At 43.8% G+C, this 23,724-nt stretch overlaps 1 protein-coding gene across 1 annotated transcript in view; it reads left to right on the top strand.

The window, feature by feature from the left end:
- The first annotated feature begins 8,970 nt into the window (after positions 1 to 8,970).
- Positions 8,971 to 23,724, top strand: part of WIPI2 (WD repeat domain, phosphoinositide interacting 2) — a 35,053-nt gene continuing 20,299 nt past the window's right edge. The window contains exons 1-2 of the mRNA XM_024205231.3: positions 8,971 to 9,204; positions 21,256 to 21,338. Of these exons, the coding sequence (XP_024060999.1) occupies positions 9,131 to 9,204; positions 21,256 to 21,338 (157 nt within the window). The 5' untranslated portion in view covers positions 8,971 to 9,130. The remainder of the gene's footprint in view (positions 9,205 to 21,255; positions 21,339 to 23,724) is intronic.

The raw sequence follows: 23,724 nt of genomic DNA, 5'->3' as shown, positions 1-23,724 counted from the left end.
AACCCGCCCCCCGCCACAGTCTGCGTCCCCGGTTTAAAATATTCCCGCGAAAACAGCAATACAGACAACGGTGTTCATTAAAAAATCGAAATGATTTTATTTTTTGGGAAGGGGAAGGGGGTGAAGGTTGTATGTAACTGGAGAGGATAGTCAAAATGAACTGGGTAAAGAAACGGGGGCAGGTTCAGCTTTTCTGTCCACAAACTGAAAAGTCACTGGTTGCCCTGCTCACTCAGGAACCTAGCTTTCAAAGCCTCCCGGATGCACAGGGCGTCCCGCTGGGATCTTCTAATGGCCCGGCTGTCTGGCTGGACGTAATCAGCAGCCAGGCTATTTGCCTCTAGCTCCCACCCCGCCATAAAGGTCTCCCCCTTGCTCTCACACAGGTTGTGGAGCACACAGCAAGCTGCAATAACGATGGGGATATTGGTTTCACTGAGATCACAGCGAGTGAGTAAGCTTCTCCATCTCCCTTTGAGACGGCCAAAAGCACACTCCACCACCATTCTGCACTTGCTCAGACGGTAGTTGAACAGTTCTTTTTCTGTGTCCAGGGCGCCAGTATAGGGCTTCATGAGCCAGGGCATTAGCGGGTAGGCTGGGTCCCCGAGGATGACTGTAGGCATCTCCACATCCCCAAGAGTTATTTTGTGGTCTGGGAAGTAAATACCTTCCTGCAGCCGTCTAAACAGACCAGAGTTCCTGAACACGCGAGCGTCATGAACCTTGCCCGGCCATCCGACGTAGATGTTTGTAAACCGTCCCCGATGGTCCACCAGTGCTTGCAGCACCATTGAAAAGTAGCCCTTTCTATTGATGTACTGGCTGGCCTGGTGGTCCGGTCCCAGGATAGGGATGTGAGTCCCATCTATAGCCCCACCGCAGTTTGGGAATCCCATCGCGGCAAAGCCATCTATGATGACCTGCGCGTTTCCCAGGGTCACTACCTTTGGGAGCAGTACCTTGACGATTGCCTTGGCTACTTGCATGACAATAACCCCCACGGTAGATTTGCCCACACCAAAGTGGTTCGCGACTGACCGGTAGCTGTCCGGCGTTGCAAGCTTCCAGAGGGCTATGGCCACTCGCTTCTGGACAGTGAGGGCTGCTCGCATGCGGGTGTCCTTGCGCTTCAGGGCAGGGGACAGCAACTCACAAAGTTCGAGGAAAGTCCCCTTCCGCATGCGAAAGTTTCGCAGCCACTGGGATTCATCCCAGACCTGAAGCACTATACGGTCCCACCAGTCCGTGCTTGTTTCCCGGGCCCAGAATCGCCGTTCAACAAAATCCACATGCCCCATTGCCAACGTCATGTCCTGGGCGCTGGGGCTCGTGGTTTCTGACAGCTCTGTGCCACTCTCCGACTTCAGGCTCTCACGGCGGTGCCGTAGCCTCCTCGCCCGATTTCTCTGCATCTGCCTCAGGGAAAGGTGTATGATAAGCTGCGAGGTGTTGAGAACGGCCACAAGTGCAGCGATGGTCGCAGCGTGATCCATGATCGCAGTGCTGTGGCGTCCGCGCTGTCACTGACCAGAAAAGTGCGCGAACTGATTTCCCGCCGGCGCTTTCATGGAGGGAGGGAGGGCGTTAGTGACGGACGGATGACGACAAATTTTTTTTACCCAGAAGGCATTGGCGGCTCGACCCAGAATTCCGATGGGCAGCGGGGACTGCGGGAACTGTGGGATAGCTGCCCACAGTGCACCGCTTCCAATATCGACGCTCGCCCCGTTAGTGTGGACTCACAAAGTCGAATTACTGTCCTTAGTGTGTCCTTAGTGTGGACACACACGTTCGACTTTGCAATATCGATTCCACATATTCGATTTAAGTAAAATCGAATTACCCTCGTAGTGTAGACATACCCTCAGTGGCGTGGCTTCCTGAGGGCTCTCTGATATAGTGCCCAAAGCACTCCTGGGTATACCTGAAGTGTTGTCGGTTTGCTACATTTGGAGCTGTACCCTGCACAGCCCAAAGGGGATGGAGTGGACAAATTTATTACAGCTTGCCCTTAGATGGAACAAGTCAGAGGGCAAGGAAAAGGGGTAAATCCATAGCATCTTTCTGATCTCCTTCTCCTACCATTAGCAGTCAGCACCACAGTATCCAGGCTCCAGATCCAAAACTGACACTCGCATTAAGATCATTTCTGAGAACTGCTCCTAGATGCCTGCTGCTCACCCTTAGAGATTTATTTCAAATTGCTTCTCCAGCCTTCATGACTGTGGAGAAGCTTTTGCCAGGGCTCTTTAGTGATGTCTATTTGCTCCTTTACCTTTCATCAGACATAATACAGGCATTTGGGGAGAAGGAAAAACGTCGACAAGTAATGCTTAATGAACTGAAAGTGCGGTCCCTATGGGAGCCCATCCCCAGGCGGAGCAGCCTCTGGGGCTGCAGAATTCATTGGCAAGGGACACCTGAAATGAACTGTCAGGACCAAAATAGACTGGGTTCTGAGGGCAAAAGGCAAATTGAAGGAAAAATAAGTTCCTATTTTTGAGGCATGAATTCAGTTGTTATAGCAACTAAAATCTCACAAATCAAGCTGCGGAATAACTCCAGAGCTAGAGCTTCATCTGACTCTTGGTGGACAGATAATTGCATTGAACTGAATATCATCTCAAGGGCTGGAAATGGAGAAATTCACCCACATCCCAGCCAAGCGATCAAATGAACTGGGCAGACCAGCCCACATGGACCCACCTTCCCCTGCCATGCCCTATGTTCAGATACCTTCCCCAGAGTATTTGTGCTCTAGGGCCTGGGTCTCACTTCCCCTGAGATATGAGTAACTCCCACTAAAGTTATGGAAAGTTACTAATATCCCGGAACAGGAGAATTGTGCCCCTGGGTGTTTATTTAGTTATGTCTATTATTACTTGTATTACCGTAGTGCCTAAGAGCCCTGTCCTGGACCAGGCCTCATTGTTCTAGCACTGTACGGGTACAGAACAAAGAGAAGGTCCATGCCCTGTTTAGATTAGAAGCAGACAAGACTGATACAGGGTGGGGGAAGAGGTATAACACACAAGCAGAAGGAACAAGGTGGTCTCTCTCTTTTATTTCATAGAATCCTCTAATCAAAGAATTGTAAGGCTGGAAGGGACCTTGAGAAGTTCTCCAGTCCAGCCCCCTGTGCTGAGGCAGGATCGACTGAGTCTAGACCATCCCTGACAGGTATTTGGCCAACCTACTGTTAAAAACTTCCAGTGATGGGGATTCCACCACCTCTCTTGGAAGCCTCTTCCAGAGCTAAACTACCTTTAGAATTTAAAAGTTTTCCTTAATATCTAACCTAAATCTTCCTTGTTGCAGATTAAGCCCGTTACTTCTTGTCCTACCTTCAGTAGACATGGGGTACAATTGATCCCCATCCTCTTTCTAACAGCCCTTAACATATTTGAAGACTATCAGGCCCCCCTCAGTCATCGTCTCTCAAGAAGAACATGTCCAGTTTTTTTAACTTTTCCTTGTTTCGAATGTGTGCCTATCATGATGGCATCTAATTTCAATAACTGCTGGCTTCTGGATGCTGCAGAGAATCACCATCAATTTATAAATCAGAAAAGCAAGGAGGAAGAGACTGTGCTGCAGTTTAGAACCATCCATCAAAGGTTTGGAAAAAAGGTGAGTGTCCAGAAGTGTTCGGAATGCTAACAAACTTGGACCACAAGAGGGAATGTGAGCTACAATGGGGAACAGTCTCCTGAACCCCATCCCATCCTCAGTCCTAAATTGTGACCAGCTATGGAATGTGAACAAATCCATCTCCACTGCTCTCAGCCATTGTGCCAGTGCAAAGGGGGAGATGGGTATCTGTGATCTTGGGCATTGATGAACCTGAAAACAAGCTATTTGTTGTCTTGTCCACCTGTGCGCTTGAGTATTTATGGTCCTGGGTCATCTGCATGTCTGTGGCTATTTCTGGCCCTAGTATTAGTGCACCTGAAAATGTACAGTCCTGGACATTTGCTTTCCTGACAACGATCACTGAAGTGTAAATCCCACTCTTTGCTTTCATTTGTGATTTTTCCAGCCTGCCTCACCAGACTTTTTTTTTAAATTGAGAATTGAAAAAGCTTGTGCCTGACTCTTCTAGGCTGTTATTCTTCCTTGTAGTTGGGAATCACTAGTAAATTGAAATTTGTGCCCTCACTGACCATCCATAGCCATTACCTCACCTGTAGCATACCCATAATTCCCCAGGCAGGCATGCCATTACTCACAATAGGACCACGGGTAACTATATTTAGATGGTAGGCTCCTTGGGGCAGGTACTGCCTTTTATTTTATGTTTGTACAGCACCCAGCACAACAGGGTTCCAGTCCTGACTGGAGCCTCTGGGTGCTAGTGTAACACATACACTAAATAATGATAACAACAAAGTATGCACAGTTAGACACAGTTCTGTAGTAATGTTAACAAAAGCCCAGCTGGGAAAAAAATCTGTCAGTTGTCACGAGTAACTCTGACCTTGAGAAATTATTATACTGTCTGGCATACATAGCATATGCCTGCCTACACCCAGCAGCGATCTGATCATGAGTCTTTACACCACGACTCATGGATTGTGAGGATTCAAAGCACAGCGTGTTGCAGACTGTCACTCGCCTGAAAGCTTGTCTCTCTCACCAACAGAAGTTGGTCCAAATAAAGATATTACCTCATCCGCCTTGTCACTTGCTGTCCAATCTGCTATGCCTGAGTGACCTCCTGTGGTATAAAGCAGAACTGCAAAGACATCTGCTGTATATATACTTGCAAATCAATCACACATATAGACACACTTCAGTCTGTACATCCACACAAACATGCCTATTTATCCCATTTCTTCTGTATGTCTGAGCCGCACAGTAAAGAAAAACGACATGTGGGGAAATTAACCCTTTTGTGAAACTTTTTTCCCTCCAACCAAACACAGATCACCCTCCCTATGCACATTCATACTCATTGGTGGGTTTGAAAGCCATATGTAGGCAAGATGGTCTGCTGCATGAGAGGCCTGGTGACTAGGATAAGAGATGGTGGGTCAGGAGACCTGGGTTCAATTCCTTTATCTGCTGCAGACTGCTGTGTGAGCTTGGGGAAAATCTCTGTACCTCTGTTTCCCTCCAACCCTTATCTATTTAGACTGTCAGTCTCGCAGAGCAGGGACTGCTTCTTACTATGTGTTCAGTGCCCTATGTACAATCAGGTCCTGATCTTAGCTGATGTCTCTAGGCACTACAGTAATATACACAATAATAATCGTGCATAAAGCATAAGGCTAGGTGTTAGGAGACTGTATCTCTGCCACTGGCTCACTCTGTGACCTCAAGCAAGTCATTTAACCAATCTGTGCCTCAGTTCTCCCTATCCGTAAAATGGGGGTAATGCTGATTACCCACCTCATACAAGTGCTGTGAGGCTTATCTAATTAGTACTTGTGAAGTGACTCAAAACCCCTGGATGGAAGGTGGGACAGAAGGGCAGAGTATTAAAATACAAGCCATAAATATTTTAAAACCATCCCATCCAAATGACACTCATTGTCCTGAGGCTGTGTTTAAAAGGAGACATTTCCTTGCCTCTCACTCACTAATCCTAACTGAAAAAGACAATAGCTCGCTCAGCGGTTTCCCTGCCACATGTCTTGCTTGTCAGGAGTGTTATCGAGCATGTCCCAGGAGGTCAGAGCTGCTCCGCTTTGTCTCACTGCTCTCATAGCCTAAGAACAAGCAAGGTGACAGGTTTGATCAGCTGAGAGATCTCAAAGAGCTACTGCTGATAAATAATACATACTACAGAAGCAAGCAAGGACACGAAGCTGCCATAGAGAAAGAGAGCTCTACAGGTTACCGGCACATTTAAACACACTGCCAGCACTTGCGTGCAGAATTTAGTGGATCAGAACGCATGCCAGAGGGGTGGTGGGGACTTGCAGCGTAAAATCAATCACCTTGGCAGGGGCAGGAAGGAAACCATCTTCGGAGAACAGATAGCAGGTCAGTGAGCGATAAACCAGACCTGTAAGGTCTTTAATACTGCTTTAAGTCTGCCCGGCTAAAGCTGGTTTAATGAAAGATGCCACATGGATCCTTAAGCTAGTACAGCAATTCCTTAGACCGTAAGCTCTTTGGGGCAGGGAGTGTCTTTTTCTGACGTGGCTGTTCAGGGCCTAGCACAGTGGGGTCCTCGTCCTTGGTTATTTGTCATATAAATAATGATTATTGCTAATAATGGAGCAATGGTTCTCAAACCGTGGGCCCCCTGGTATTCCACACCACAATTCCAGGTGGTCCATGGAGCTAGCCATGATATTGGAGCCTCCTACATTTTTCAATCGCTGATACCTCCTGTTGTCAGGCTCACGGATGAAGGTAGGCAGGGCTAGTGGCGGGAGCTCAGTGGGCAGGAACAATCACTAGGGTTCAGAGTCAGTAGCAGAGCCAATAATTAGGCCAAGGGGCAGAGCCAGAGACAGGTCAAGGGTCAATACCGGGTATCAGGGTCCACATGGGTATTCCAGCATTCAAGCAGGAATCAAGGTCCAAGTCAGAGCCAAGGTCAACTTTGGGAGTTTGTGTGGACATGGCAGATAGCTAGCTAGCAATCCACACCATTACCTGGACACTCCCTGGAACACCCCTTGGGTTTATATAGAGCGGGGAGCCAATCAGGCATCATGAGGCTGCAGTCTGTCAAACTCTTTGAGGCAGGACTTCCTGTGGCCTGGGTCTGTTTTGGAGTGTGAATAGGGGAGTGCAAGCTGCTTACAGCTACTGCTGTGTGGAGGTGTTCGCTGCCTGGCAACCAGACACACTGGGCCTTACACCTGCCAATACTGGCCCAGTCCAGGACTCTCTTGGTGTTTCCAGAGACTCCACTGACCACTTGCCCTCAGAAAAGCAAGCCCTGTGCACAGCTTCTTCAGGTGTTAATTCAAGTTTGACGATGGCACCAAAACAGGAAGGGGGAAACCAAACACACAGATGAACTGCACCAACTGCAAAGTGATCTGGAGACAGAAGAGCAACAGGGCCAGCAGTGAAAAAGGGGGGAGTTCCCTGACCAGTCTAAAGCCTTGCACCCGGGGAAAGGATACAGCAGGGATACAGAATGTTGGGGAGGGGAATGTAACCAGGTAGGCCTGGACATCAAATCAAAGCTTGCCTCTTCAAAAGCATCCTATGGCTACTTTTTCCTGTGACCAAATACGCTGACACTAATGGACATATTTTTGAAAGGGCTCAGTAACTAACACGCATCTGACGTGCTGCACTCTTGAAAACCTGGCCCCAGTTGTGGTCTCCTTCTTCTGAACATCCCAGCCCTATTTTCTAAGCCCCGCTGGGTGATTTACTCATTTTGTGATCTCAGACAAGTCATATGACTTCCTTGTGCTCTAGTTAACCCAGCTGAAAACACTGGGTCAAAAGCAAGCACCTCGCTGGAAACTCAGAAGCTTCATCTAAGCCAGCGTTTCTCAAATGCAGCCACCAAGGGCTCTTCTTGCGGCCACAGCCTCCTGGGTTGTGATGGGAGGGGGGGGTGGAGAGGGGAGTGTGTGTCAGGTGGCAAAATAGCCACCCCTCCCCCTCCCTGGTGCACCACCTTGGTGTTGGTTGCTGGGGCTGGGCCCTGCCCCCTCTGGAGCCTCAAAAACCAGAAGACAAAGAAAAAGAACTAAACTATTATTATTTTCAATCATGACTTTTGGTGAGTTAACTCATGATTTTTTAACGTTAGAGGTTGCCAACATACCAGTGTTCAGGCACTGAAATGAGCCCATAGTAGAAGCCACTGAAAGAGCATGACTCCAGAGTTGCAGCTGAGCGGGTGAATACTATTATGGCAAGAAAATGAAGCCACATCTTACTGATATATGATCACGGTGGTCTAATAGACCAGGTGCTAGCATGGAAGTTGATAGACCTAAATTCTATCCTTAGCTTTGCAACTGAACTATCACGTGACTTTGGGCCACTTTTTGTGCCTTTATTTTCCCATCTGCAAAAGGGAGTAATGTTTATTGTCCTTTGTATAGCACTTTGAGACCTACAAATGAAAATGGCTATAAAAGAGCTAACTCTGGTTATTAATGCTGCTGTTAACACTGAGGGAAACTGCTCCTCCCACAATTTTAGCAAGGTCTAGGAAGACATCTAGAAAACTGGGGGGATGGGGGGTGTAAACAGGAATTCCTGATCCCACCGTTCAATAAACCAGTGTGTACACACCTGGATGTTCTTCACTGGCATGTTAGAAACCCAGATGGGCTTCTATTACTTGCATTCTGGTGGTGCCTAGAACCCCGCCCCATGCCCCAGAGATTGGAGCCCGATTGTGCCAGGCACAGTAAAAAAAAACACAGGAAGAGACAGCCCCCGCCCCGAGGAGCATAAACACTATATAAGAGAGTGGGAGGGAAAACAGAGGCCTGGCGTGGGGCCAGTGAAATAAGGGTCCCTTCAAATAAAAGGTGGATCGTCACCCTAGGCAAAGTGACTTGCCTAAAGCAGGTGAGTAGCAGAGCCAGAAACAGAACCCGGAGCACCTGTTCAGGGGGTATTAGTCATGGGATCCCAGCCACCGTGATACCCACCTGAGCAGGTGTTATCGGGGCCCCACTAAGAGCAGAGCATCATGCACTGGTGATGAACACACCCATCCCAGCCTTAAGAAGCAGACAGGGGTAGGGTGCCCCCATAACTGACGGACTCGTTAGGGTCTGCGGGAAGCAAACCCGCTCCTACGAACCCCAGCGCGCCACGTCTCCCATCCATCCGCTGACCCAGCCAGAGCCCACTTAGCTTGGGACAGCTGCGAGCCGCCCTCGAGCAACGTGCCACGCGAGCGCATGCGCAGTTTTCAAACGTAACCGCGAGCCGCCAGCCCAAACGCCTGCGCCCCAAGGTACGGTGGCCGGGCGGTAGCCGACAGCGCCTGTGTGGATTGAGAGGTTATGGGGAATGGGGGCGGGATGGCGCAGGCGCGCTCAGACTCCGGCCACCGGAGCGTAAACAAGGCGCTGGAAGGGATGAGGGGGCGGTCGGAGTCGAGCGAGGCCCGGAGCCGCCGAGGCTGAGCCCGCACCCCCCAAGCTCCCCGCCGGCCGGGGGTCCCGCCGCTCAGGGAGGCGCCATGAACCTGGCCAGTCAGAGCGGGGAGGCCGGCTCCGGCCAGCTGCTCTTCGCCAACTTCAACCAGGACAACACGTAAGGGGGGGGGAGTGACGGAGCGGGCTGGGGGGCGGGGAGCAGCTCGGGGTGTCGCTGGCAGCGGCCCTGACCTGGAGGGGGAGGGCGGCTGCGGCGGGAGCCTGGGCTGGGTAAGGGGGCGGTGCAGCCTGTTTCTCGTCCCGGGGGGGGCGGGTCAGTGGGGGCGTAGCCCGCCTTGCTCCGCTGCCCGCGGGGGTGTGCTCCCCCCCCCCCAGCACCTCACCCGTTGGGAGGCTGTTGCTGGAGTGTGCCTCTTCCTCGTCAGCCCTTGCTCCCCCCCGCCCCCCCGGCTATTGCTGGAGTGCGCCCCCTCCACAGCCCTCACTCCCAGAGGTGCTGGAGCTAGGAGTGCGGGGGGAGGGGGGGGTGAAGTGGTTTCCATCTTATACTGGGTTTACAGTTTGGTTCAATGGCTCTCAGCACCTCCACTGTACAAAGTGTTCCAGCACCCAGCTCACTCCCCATCCAACTCTTCTGCCTCATTGGATAGGATACTTGCTTTTTTTTTGAGCCCCTCACTCGCTCCCCCAGTTCGGATCAAGAAGGAAGCACTTCTGTTTTCAGTTCCCCCACTCTTAAGATAATGCTTCTGTAAGTGCTTTTGGTCCATAGACTGCAGTGCTTGTCAGAGCTGGGTCAGTATCATTTTCATTTTACAGCTGAGGAAACTGAGGCACGGAGAGGTTAAATGACTTTGTTGTGGTTATGCAGTAAATCTGAGGCAGGTGCAGGCATAAGGCCCAGTTTGTCATATGCAATCTTGAAGGGTAACATACAAGTAGGGAAGTTTAGCACGGTCTCCCTCTTAACGCCACAAAGTTTGCCTGGTCTGTGATGTGGTTACCCTCACATGCATCCGACGAAGTGGGCATTCACCCACGAAAACTTATGCACCAATACATCTGTTAGTCTTAAAGGTGCCACAGGACTCTCTGTTGCTTTTTACAGATCCAGACTAACACGGCTACCCCTCTGATACTTCTTTTAGTTGTTATCCTTGAGATGTGCTCCTCCCTTTGGGTCTCCCTTGGATGTCTCCCTTGTTCACTTTCTGGTGCCCATTCTCTAGGAGAAGGTAGTGTTTTGGGTAGACTGAGGGATGGGGGACCCCAAGGAGTTAGTGAGGCTTGGGTTTGCAACTCATTGTGGTTGTATTTTCAGGTAACTTTCTCTTAACCCTGTCTCTGTGGTGTTGAAATAATGTGCAATAACTTTCAGAGATACTTCATTAGCAGATGCTCCCTTCAGTGTCTTTTTTTTTCTCAAAGTGCATGGGCACCCTCTTTTCGTAAAGAACAACATGCTCCTTAAAAATGTCACTTATTTCTCTTGTGTTTTGGCTTCTAGCGGGTGGTAATACACTCCACATCACACTTATCTCCCGAATTATATGTCCATTGTAACATAATGTTTTAGCTTTGTGTATGCGTCTCAGTCTCCTTAGCTGTGAAATACTGTTTTGGATGCATAATATAAATCCACAGAAAGTGGTGGTTGATGTGGTGGGGAGAAAAAATCCATACATATCGAAGAATAACATTGGAAAGTCTGACAGAAGTTTAATACTTTCCATTTAAATATGGGTAACAGGAGAAAGTAGAGGTGATATGAATTATGTAAAGGAGGATTGCGCTGTTGTAAATGGTTAAGAGATTAGATTTATGGGGGAATAACCAAAGGGAAATCTGGCATTGAGGGGAGTTCATCTTGGGAAGTAAGAGGAAAGGATCTGGGGTTGGGAACATGAGTAGCTATTTTTTTAATGACTTGTTCTTTGGTAGATCTATAAATGAACAGTAAGAAATCAAATCTTTTTTCCTTGCAGCAGCCTCAAGTCTCTTGATCCCTTTTCAGCACGTATTGCTAAGTGTAGAAAACCCACTGAGATTGTGAAGGCAGTGGCGATTCTCTGTGGTGGCTCTATAAAATGAATGGAAATACTACATCCATATCCTCTGAAAGAGTAGGATATACTGTGAACTTGGTTGTTGTACTTGCATTGAGAATAGTGCAGGGAAACAATACAAATAGACTTGGAACAAGGGATTTAGGGGGAGGGTATCTAGTAATATGAAGGAAAAATAGCCTTGAGCATGTTGTAAGTAAATCATAAACTTTCTGTTGTATGTTGTTTCAAATTAAATGTGTTTCTGCAGCTTCTTTTGGGACATCATATTGTGTACCTTGTACAGCTTGGCATGCACTTGAGTGTACAGTGTATGCACATTTTTTGTTTGATACTAAGTACACAACTTTTTCTACCAGTCACTAGGTAAATCAAGTCAAAGGATAATAAACTAGAAATGATTTCTTCACCTCTTTCTATCACCATTTTAAAGGACTAGTATCTAACTTTTTTTTGAAGTTAAAATATGCTGTCCAAGTTGACAAGCCTAAAAACTTTACTCTTTAATTAGGAAGCAGATTTATTGCTAGCTGGCCCAACTTGAAGTGGATATATAAAAATAAACATCCTCAGTATATAAAACAGCAGATCTTAAAGGCTTCTGTTGAAAAAGCAATTCCCTTATGAAATGTTGATCCAGTGTGTCATAAGGGACCTAGTAGCCAGGATGTGTTCTAAGTCTAAAGTTATAAATATTAAGTAAATAGATTTGTTTAAAATTGAATGAAGGTATTGGAAATTTACTGCACCACTCAGTTAACTTGTATTTTAGTGTTTGCATATAAAATCCAGAAGTTAAGATTTTGAATTTAATACAGTTCCAAATTTCTGTGGAAAAGAATGATCTGACAGGTAGAAGAAGATGGGAAAGAGCTGTCCTTAGGGGGACAATTAATTGTTTCATTATGTAGGCGGCAAATACAAGCATACCGTACTGTAGGTGCACTTGGTACATACTTACTGAAGTTGGAATGTTGGAACTTCAAAGAATACTGCCAATACACAAGTTGCTGTAGTGTTACATAGAGTTTTTCAGTTTAAGGAAACATAGTTCCAGGATGTAATCAAGCAGGTAGGTATCCCGCTCTTCATTGTCTTTCTTAGAAAATAGCATTTTAAAAGTACTTTCACAGATGCCTTGTGTAGTGACACAGTAGCTTCTAGTGATTTAGGCACAATTCACAAAGATTTTACTTGCCTTTTTATCAGAAAATGAGCACATGGCTTTAGTTTTATTCAACACCCAAAGTCTGTCTTGGATTGGGAATGTTTTGGTGCTGGAATTTGGGATTTTTGCCTAAAAACTACCATGCACACCTTTGATGCTCTAGTGAGAAGAATTCTTTCTCCTGCTTCCTTTTGGGGTAGTTTTCACTCAATGTGTCAATTTCCCTTTTAGATCTACCATTGCATAAATCAGCATGACTTGGTATTCTCTGATTAGGAAAGACTGGGATAGGTTGGAGGGGGCTGCATATCAGGATTCTGGTGCATTAGCACTGCTACGTAATGGAAGCTTGCAGGCAATGTGAGTGCTGTATAACATAACCTATCCCAAAATATAAAATCTTAAATTTGTAGGTTCAGAAGGGAGTGTTTGTGCTTGTTTTTGGACAGATTAATATATTCCTTTTGTGGTTTTAAGTTTCTTATATGAATTTCCACAGGGTATAAATTTTTACATGAAAATTTAAGGTTAGTTACAGTGTGTAATCTTGTAATTAAAGTGTAATTTACATGCAGTGACACAATTTGGTGAAACTGTCTGGAAATGATGCTTTGCAGTATCTTAAAATTTGAGGCCTCTATCTCAAATCTGTACTAGAAAGCCAAGACTTCACATAGACTGCCTGTGAAATTTGTTGTTTTTTTTTAAACTAGCTGAATAATAACGCCAATTTTTTTCTAAAATTGTTGAGCTTAATTGTAATTCTTGTTTTTAAAATAAATTCCTCCATTTGGACAGACAGTTATGCCAACATTTATCTAGGTTTGGAAAAAAAAAATGTCCAGGTAAGAAATAAAGTCCTGAGGAAGGATTTATAATGAAAATGTTGACATAACTTTAATTATAGTTTTTCACTCTATGCATCTGAAGAAGTGAGCTGTAGCCCACGAAAGCTTATGCTGAAATAAATTTTTTAGTCTCTAAGGTGCCACAAGTACTCCTGTTCTTTTTAATTATAGTGGTACTGACAGGCACCATCAAAATATTTTTCATCCCTAATCTCATTACTATACACTGAATCACATTAGCCAATTATCAGCCTATAAATTTAATCTATCCAGGTGTCTTGTTAGCTCTGTCTTTTTGCCTTAACCTCCCTTAATTCTGTATTCGTAGCAAAAGCTTACACTTTTGAAATTATAGCATGCTCCAATTTGCTGATGCTCTAGGTAAACAAAAGTTGTCCTATAATATATTTGCTTGGGAATCTCCTCCCTCAGCTTTCAGAACACTTGCATTCCTGCCTATATACTTGCTGGGAACACTGTGCATTCACCTCTTTGTCCTCTATTTCCCTCTGTTTGAGCTCTCTTTTCTGTCTTTCAGGATCACACATTATAGTAACTTTTCTTCTGGCCAAAGAGGGTTGAAGGCCAGAAGGAAAATTGGGAGGGGGCGGGGTGTAGAGGTATTTTCTTCAGACCCCATTGGTATCTCCTTGATGTCATCAGGAGCAGACATGAGAGAGGAAGTCACATGTCAAACACTTCCTGATTCTGCTGTCCTGGGAGAGTAAGCAATTGAAAGGGGTACTCTTGATCGTCTGAAATTCTAATTAGAAGAGCTGGTCCTCTGCTTTGTGTTCAGAATTCAATTTTTGATCTGTCTCAACTTCCTCCATTCTACTGCTCAGTATAACGCTACAGAATTACAATAGGGAAGTGACTAATTTGATTTGTACCCAAATCCAGCCTTTCTGAAAGTATTTGATCTTTTATACTTACTGTCTAAGCAAACATCAATTGCTGTTACAATCACACATTTAACTGTACAAACACATTTAAGTATACAAACTTGCCATTGCATATTAAAGGTAATCTGCAAATTTAAATAACTTTGCCCTTATTTTGCTGCTTTATGATATATAAAGAGAGCCTGAAAGGATTTTTAAAGAACATTACGAATATCAAGAATGTCCATTCTGGTCTTCCATGGTTTTGCTGCAGGATCTATCAAATGTCTTGGAGTCCGTGTATCATAAACTCTCATCTTAATTGAAGGGTGATGGTCTTGACTATTTATCAGATATCTCTGTAAAATGCTTATTGGTCACTAAAGCTAAACTGGTGTTAATTTGTTTTAAAACAGTTATGACTAAAAATCTTTCCTCAATTGACAAACTTTCATTTCTTGACTCTTTCTTTGGATGTCATTTCACTAGTTCTTCTTTCATCATAAGCCTTGTCCATATTAAGGAATTCTCTTCCAGAAATTCAAACTGGTTTTAAAACTGATCAGGGCACTAGTGTAGATCAGGCTGTAGTATTAGGAAAGCAGTTTTAACTAAACAAGTTATTAACATATAGTTTTGGCTGCTGGAGCCTTTTCTATGCTGCAACTGGTTAGACTTTGGGGGAAAATTTACCCTGGGATAATGTCTTCTGAGCTAGACAGGACCTGAACGTCTAATGTAAAAAAGCAAGGAAGAGAACATATTTATAAAAAAAGAGCCCAAAGAGAACTCTTTAAGGCCTTCCTTATTTGTAGTGTAGAAGCAAGAGAGGACACAAGTCAATTGCTTAGCCCTTTGCAGATCACCTATGACAGTGGTTCTCAAACTAGGGCTGCCGCTTGTTCAGGGAAAGCCCCCGACAGGCCGGGCCAGTTTGTTTACCTGCCACGTCCACACAGGTCCGGCCGATCATGGGTCCCACTGTTCGCCGCTCCAGGCCTATGGGGGCTGCAGGAAGGGTGGCCAGCACGTCCCTCAGCCCACGCCACTTCCTGCAGCCCCCATTGGCCTGGAGCGACAAACCGCAGCCAGTGGGAGCCGCGATTGGCCGAACCTGTGGTCATGGCAGGTAAACAAACCGGCCCGGCCCTCCAGGGGCTTTCCCTGAACAAGCGGGGGCCCTAGTTTGAGAACCACTGACCTATACAATATATATACACCCAGAAATAGTTAAAAGTAATTGATTATCACTGAGGATGGGGACACCTGTTGTGAATGACAATCTTGAAATTAGCGAGAAAATGAGGAAGGAAACGATGATGCATCACAAAATGTACTCTGTTCCTTTGACAAATGTAATTGTAATAATTTATGATCATATATAGTACACTAGTAAAAAAGCTGCATTTTGTAAAAGTAATGAACTCTTTGCTTATACTATAAAATTGTCTTTGAGAAGTGAGGAGTGATTGCTGTATGTGTGCAAATTACGGAGTAGACTAGTGTACAGTATGTACATAATTTATTATTAATAACTTGAAAAAATAAAAAAATAGAATATATGTGAAGAAATTATAATGGAGGACACTTACACCAAGTTAGGATATATGAAAAACACCTACAACACGTAGCATAATGTGTAAGAGAATTTTAACATATTAAAATCAATAACTGCTTTAAAAAACCTCTCAATTTCACACTAACTTGGGAATATTGGCAATAATAAAGGAACATAACGCCTAAACCATAAACTAAATTTCTGTTGTACTGTACCCTCTTTTTGGCAGCTGCTGCTCATGTGAGCACCAGCTTAATGGATTATTGATCCTATACCCTTCCACATAGTTACGTTATTTTATTCGGAAGTTGGGGGAATCCTACTCTTTGCTTGGCAAAATGATTAGTCTTCACTATGGGATGGGATCATTTAGACAGTGATTTCTGGTGTTTGAGGGCTTGTCTACATGGGGAAGTTTTACCAGTATGAGGCAGGGTGTGAATTTAAACCAGTAGAATTATACCACTGAAATTTCTTGTGCAGACATTCTTATTCCAGTACACGAGCGCCTTATTCTTTGTTTTGTCACTTTGGAAGTGGTTTAAGCTAAGCTGAAAAAGTCATTCATATTCCTGAATAAGAGGGTATGCCTACATTGCAAAAAACAACACACATCCCCTGTGGCAGCGAGTCTCAGAGCCCAGGTCAGCTGATTTGGGCTTGCACTGTGGGGATAAAAATAGCAGTGCAGAAATTCAGGCTCAGGTCGGAGACCAGGTTCGAAGATCCTTCTTCCCTTACCAGGATTTAGAGCTCAGTCTCCAACCCAAGCCCAGACAGCTACACTGCTATGTTTAGCCCCATAGCTTGAGCCTGAGTCAGTTGACCCAGGCTCCGAGACTCGCTGCCTTGAGTGGTTTTTTGCTGTGTAGATGTACCCAGAGCATCCACAAAGGGAGTTATACCAGACTTACTCGTGAAACTTTCCCATGTAGACAAGCCCTTAGTGACTTTTCCTGCAAACTGTGGACCCAGAAAGATCCAATAAGACAGTTTTCTGCTCCAGGCCCCCACCTGGTGATGGGAGGACAGCTCTATGGTTTCCTTCTTCTGGCTCTGACTTTTGTTTTTGTTTGTTGTTTGTTGTTTGTTGTTTGTTGTTTGTTGTTTGTTGTTTTTTTGTTTTTTGTTCTAATAATTTTACCACTCAGTATGTTACCTACCCCAAATTTCAGTTGAGCTCCCTTAACCGTGACGTCCTTGAAATGTGTCAGTTTGGGAAGGTGGGTCATTGTGGTTTTTTGTCTACTTCCTTACAGGGTGGATTTGATTTAAATCACTACTAAGGAAGACTTGATTTAATCATGGATTTCTACATAAAAGTGTATTCTTGTTGGTTGTTATAACCTTAATACATATTCTTCACAACTCAGAGATAGGTTTCTTTTTTAGAAAGTACACACTATACATTTTAAAGTGATTTATTTTGAAAACTTTTCAGATTAGCTTTACAGCTATATCAGAAAATGAATGATTGTTTGGTTATTTCATTTACCAAAAGTAATTGAAGCAGATATTTATGAAGTCATTGGGAGGTGAGCTGTCTCCAATTCAACAGGTTAATCAATAGTATTTGGAGGATTTTCTTGCCATGCTAGGAGGAGAACATCACCAGATAGACATTTAAATTGTTGTTTTAGTTAAATAAAACAATGTTATATATTCTGGATTTTTTTCTTCAACAGCAAACATATAATATTTTAACAAAACAAGCATATGAATTTTTGAATTTAGTTGAATATTCAAGCTTTTAAAATCAGGTTTGTTTTTGTTAAAATTGTTTAACTAAAATAGTTAAATGAAATATTAAAAAAAAATTAAATTGACTATTTCAGCGAGGTCAACATGAGAAACTTAAAATATTGGCTTCTGCAGCTAACTCAGTCGTCTTCATTCATTTTCCTGTTTGTTCATAATCTGGAAAAGTAAAACAAGCTTTCCTGCTGTTTCAGGTCCCAAACAATTTCTCAATTTGGAATGAATTAGTCCAAAGGAAGAGAATATTATTTCTACACCGGCAGAAGAAGCTACTGCTGTTAAAAGTGAGATTATCACTTCAACAGTCTCTGAATCCAAGTGCTTAAGTGACTTCCACCAGTTCACTGGTGTGACTTTCTTTAAAACATCATTAGCAAACATATATTTCTTGAATGGTTCTTATTCCCAAACTGGGTCTCTTTTACGGCCTGCTGCCGTTATAGGTTTTCCCTGCTAGTGAGAGGATGGTCTCTGGTAGATCTCAAGTCAGTGAAGGCTACACTCAGAAAGACCTCAAGACTTCTGGAATATGCTTCTCAAACAGTTTCACTTTTGTTTCTACTGCCTGTCCCTCCCTTCTCACATTTATCTCCAGACTTCTCCTTGTCCAGATCTATTCCACCCCCAACAACCTTCTATTCATTGAACTTTTTGAAACTTTGCACTTTTAGAGAGAGGTAAGGGATTGACTATGTGTACACAAATTTGCAGAGGGACAGTAGGGTTGAGATCTGTTATTTCTTGCCTCTATATTTATTTATTTTTTAAAAAATTGCTGTTAACAAGCATGTTATCTCTGGAGACACAAACCCACAGTTTGTGAACTGCAAAACTAAGCATTTCTGATGGAATCTTCTAGACTGAGCACTGAGTCATATTTGGTAGATAGAAAGATTAACCTAAATAATCTATACAGAAGCCCCTGGAACCCCATAAAATTGGGTCGCTAATCCATGAACTATTGAAACTCAGGGTACATCCAGACAACCCACTGTATCGGCGGGTAGCGATCGATTTATCGCGTCTCGTCGAGACGCGATATATCGATCCCCGAACGCGCTCCCCGTCGACTTCGGAACTCCACCGGAGCGAGCGACGGTAGCGGAGTCGATGGGGGAACCGCGGCCATTGATCCCGCACCGTGAGGATGGGAGGTAAGTCGGAATAAGATACCTCGACTTTAGCTACGGTATTTCCGTAGCTGAAGTTGTATATCTTACATCGATTTCCCCCCTCCCTCCCCCCCAGTGTAGACCAGGCCTCATTTACAAAACTTTTTTCTTAAACTCTACATGAATATATTGTCTCATACTATAGAATTAGAATTTATAATCCCCATTCCATGACGAGATATCTGAGCTATAATGTATCTTTATCTTTAGATGGGTTTTTTCTTCAAAAAGCATTTTATCCAAAAAATCCAAATTTTTTTTTTTTAAATCATTGATTTTTATCCATCCTGCTTCCTTAGCATTTAAAGCTCTTTTTATAAGGGAGCAGGAGCTTCAGGTAATCCAAATGACAACAAACTAGAATTACCCTTTCTGGTGTGTGTGGACCTGTCAATGGAATGGTGATACAGCCATCTGCTATAGTGCCCATTTAAGATGTATAAATATAATACAGAAAGTTATGAGGTATTGCATACGAAATATGAGATACTTCTCTATAAACTTGTTACTAGGAAGCAACAAACTGCCCATGAGGGAAATCATACTGGGTCCTTGTAACTCTGCTTCGTGACTCCATTTATTTGAAGCCAGTTACATGTTTGTGTGCTTTCATGAAGTGAGATTTGTATTGCCTTTCTATATCAAATGACTGTATCCTGTCTCTCTAGTTTAAGGGAAATTCTTGGTGTCTGACACAGCTGAAGAATTGAACTCATTGCATTCCTGATTTACAATCTTAGATGCTTTCATGGAATCCAGATAAACATTCACTGGACCCATCCTTATAAAGGTTAAAGAAATCCCATACATTTATTGGATGCAATCTGCTCTTTGGCCAACATGTTTTCAGTGTTGTCAAAAGTAAATTTAGTGTGTTTGTGGGTGTTTTCATAGAACAATGGCAACAAAAAGAAATTAAACTTTTTATACTTGCCTCGTATCTGTATTAAAGGTATCTCACTTAATAAGAATGTTATTGATTCTGAAGAGAGTTACGACTGCTGCCTCTCCCAGACATCTTAAATACAAAACTGTTAAAGGTGTTGGTAGTGACAGTTTTTTGGCAATAGTTGTTGCATTTTTTTGGTTTTGTTAAAATCCTTTAAAGTAGGAAAGCATGTTTTCTTAACTGAAATTACATCACTTACACTGCAAGTTTAAATTTCTAGGAAGATGGATTTAAATTTAATAGTTTGAGAGCTCAGAGGAATTAAAAATGGCTCCTATTGAAACTTCATGGCTGAGGTCTAACTTTTTTTGGAACCCTTGTAACTTAAATACAGCTCACTTTTGAAGTCAGGAAAGGAAAGTATAACGAGAGCAAGGGCTTGTCTACACTACCGCCTGGGGTCGATCTAAGATACGCAACTTCAGCTACGTGAATAGCATAGCTGAAGTTGACGTACTTAGATCTACTTACCGCGGTGTCTATGTTAGACGCAATAAATCGACCCCCGCTGTATCCATCGATGCCCGCCGATCCGGCGGGTAGTGTAGACAAGCCCCAAGAGACATAGTAAGTTGCCTTTAAAATAATATCAATGAGAAAGTTAATTGTTAATGTTTTACAATTAAATATAGTGTACTGTATTCATTTAAATTTCAAGGGCCTGCAGGCTTAGAGTGATGGTGACACAGGTATTCTTCACCTTGGCTAATAGGCTTTAGTCTTCGGGTTTATAGTTGAGTGACTTGGTGATAAATCTGTTGAAAGAGTTTGTATGGCTTGTGGGTCAGAGTTCAGGTTGTTGGAATGTACAAACTGAATTTCCACATGTTCACATTGTTAATGAAATGTATGAACTATAAGGGTAGTAGGATATTTATGTAAAATTATATTAAATGGTGATTTAAAAACTGATCTGAAAAGGGAGACAAATTGTGCATGTCATCTTTTGCTGTTTTATGACGTATAAGAAGATCTGAAAGATGAGCCATTAAAGGTTTTTCTGCTGTGGGTTCTTTATATTAAAAATTCAAGTCCTATTCTTGAAGACTCTGGAAAATTAATGAAATGGCATTATGAGCTAAGAGTGCAAACTGAGCGGAGGGAGGGAGAAGGGCTTAAGTCAAATTGTTTAAAACTTTTTGTTCTGCTCTTAACATCTGTTTAACATCAGTGGAGAAAGAAACCCAGTATTTAAAGATACAGAATGGTACGGATGTTGAAATATTGAAAGCTAACAACTCTGAGACTCTCAAAGAGTCCTTTAGCCAAACCAGAATTGACATTCCATAACTTCTCAGGTGAAAAACTGGCAGAAACTTTGTAGGAAAAAATCTTGTATGTTGTCAAGAAGCAAAAAATGAGCCCAAGCTTTATTTAAAAAAAATAAACCCTTTGCAGGCCCTCTTTAATGGTGGTGTTGTAATTATGTATTTTTCCACTGGGTTACATTGCTTAAGCAACCTTAACTCTAAATTAAAGCTTTTTGTTTGGGGTACAGAATGGGGTGAAGAAATCACTAGTGTGATTGCTTCAGGTTGCAGGCTTAAATTAGGCTGCTGTGTGCCCTGTTAAAAATGTGAAACATGATTTCCCATTTGGGGCAAATGCTGAAACCATCTGGTTTTCTCTCTGTTGAGAGAACCTGAGTATTCAATGTCTCCTGTTAATTTTTCTGTCAAGCTTCTTAACTATCGTTCCTGTTGAGCTGATCACAAAATGAGAGTTTTGAAATTTGCTATATTCTAGTCTATTGACAGTCTATTCAGTTTCTGTTCCTAATGAACTAATCTGATGTCCCTTTGCAGGTCCCTAGCTGTTGGCAGTAAGTCAGGTTACAAATTCTTCTCCCTTTCGTCTGTGGACAAACTGGAACAGATCTATGAATGCAGTAAGTGTCCTTTTCTATTTTTTGGGGGGCGGGGCGGGGGAGGGGGACTTTTTTAGAGTGGTTGGCAGACTAAGCCAGGTCTCACTGTTTTTCTAAAGGCTGACTGAAAGTCGTGGCTGGGGCTTTAGTTAATTTTATCGTGAAATATCACATGCACATGAAAGAAACAGTTGGACTGCTAAGAGGTTTTATATATATATTTGCAGACATAGGTGGCATACCAGATTTCACAGTAAGTCACCAAAGGAAGGGGTGTTTTCTGGCCACCATAATCTGTTACTGCATAATGTGATGTGACTTATGTGGAAAAGATCTCATGGGGTCTTAATTTTTCCTGGCCATTAGGACAGGTGACCACAGTTAGCATAGCCTTTACTCTGTTTAATTAAAAAAAAAAAAAAAAAAAGCTAATTATGGCATTGTTTTGCATCCCAGTTTCTTTGTTACAGGGACAAGTTGTAAAAAGAGAATGCTTCAAGGTCTTGCTGCTTAATAGCTTCTGCTTTCCTCACCAAAACCAATGAAATGTCTGCAGCCTTCCTGTCCCCTTCTCTTCACTCCCATCCTATTCCAACAGACTGAAGCTGAATTGAATATTTTAAAAAAGGGTACATTTCTAAGCTCGACTCATTTGAGATACCACTCATGCTCGACTATAGACAGAGATTTTCATAATACGAACATTCTTGCACTGTAGGCAGTGACGTCAGCTGATAATGTTAACATCTAAATTAGCAATAGAGTTCAGAGTTAATATACCATTAAGACAAAAAGTTAATATTAATTTTTATTCCCGTACCACCTAGAGACATCAGTGGAGATGGGTTCCCCACTGTGGTGGGCTCTGTACAAATGCGTAATAAGATAGTCACTTCCCCCAAAAGTTCACAATCTGAATAGACAAGACAGACCAAGGATGCAGGAAACAGAGGCACAGAGATACGCCTCAGGTCACACAGTCAATCCCTGGCAGAACTCCCACAGAACCTAGATCCATAGGCTCTGGGGATGGAGCACCCATGGAAAAAAAAAATAGTGGGTGCTCAACACTCACTGGCAGCCCCCTGGATCAGCTTCTCCCCCTCCTCCCCAGCCCTCCCGCCTGCTGGTGGGGCCACAATCAGCTCGTCCCCCTCCCTCCCAGTGCCACCCGCCTGCCGCGATCAACTGTTCAGCGGTGTGCAGGAGGCGCTGGGGGGGAGGGAGAGGCGGAGCAGGGGCAGGAAGAGGCAGTGTGGGGGCTTGGGGGAAGGGGTGGAGTGAGTGCAGGGCCTGGGGTGGAGCAGGGGTCCAGCACCCCTGGGGAAATCACAAAGTCGGCACCAGTGCAACTAGATCTCCTGACTCCTAGCACACTGCCCTATCCAGTGGACCACAGTGCTTCCCAGCACATTTTGGGATTGTTTTAGACTGTCTACATTAGTTGATTCTCTGTTCACATTTTGAAAGCTTTCTTTGTCAGTATAAAGATCTACCTTGCACTCCGTGCTTTAGCAGCTTTTTTTAAAATAAAAAGTGATAGCTTGGTGAGCTGCTGTGAGCTAGCCTGCCTTGACCTCCACCCACGGAGCATGCAATTCCTGCAATAGAGAAGTAAAGAATAAATCAGGATATTTTCATTGTGTATGTATAATTACTTGCTAAATAACTGGAGGGAAAATAATTAATGACTTGGCAACAGATTTAACAAAACGTTAATTTTATTTATACATAGTGACACCCTATGCACAGGGTAGCTTAACCCTGCAGAAATGCATTTTAGGGTTTCTCTGGTGTAGAAGTTGGACAGAGCCAGTGTTGACTCTGGTCCTAAATGGTTGTGTCCATGCTGTGCTATTCATATCCTCTATTGGTACCTCTTGTATTTTTCTACTGTAGAATTAAACTGTGCAAACTCTTAAGTAGATCACTAAAGCTATGTCTACACTAGAGACCTTTCATTAGCACAGCTGTAAGGTCTCCCGAGTAGCCGCTCTGCCGACGGGAGAGAGCTCTCCCGTCAGCATAATTAAACCACCCCCAATGAGCAGCAGTAGCAATGTCGGTGGGAGAGCATCTCCTGCCAACATAGCGCTGCCCACACTAGCGCTTCTGTTGGTATAACTTATGACAGTCAGGGGTGTGGGGGGGTTTTCACATTCCTGACCAACAAAAGTGATAGTGTAGACATAGCCTAAATGAAGTACATACTTCGCCTCTTGAGTAGTGCATCTGGTGGTTAGAGGACGGGAACTGGGAGTCTGGCTCCCACCACGAACTTGTGCTGTGACTTTATGTAAGTCACAACCTTTGTAGCTCTGTTCACCCCTCCAAATACCAGAGATGTTAGGCTTCATGAATGCTTGTAATGTGCTTTGATGTTCTTGGATGAAAGACGCGATAGAAA

Source organism: Terrapene carolina, unplaced genomic scaffold (genome assembly GCF_002925995.2).
Source record: "Terrapene carolina triunguis isolate 2854851 unplaced genomic scaffold, T_m_triunguis-2.0 Scaffold93, whole genome shotgun sequence".
NCBI lineage: Eukaryota > Metazoa > Chordata > Testudines > Emydidae > Terrapene > Terrapene triunguis.
The sequence above is the reverse complement of the archived record's forward strand: the minus strand, read 5'-3'. Positions and strand labels throughout refer to the sequence as shown.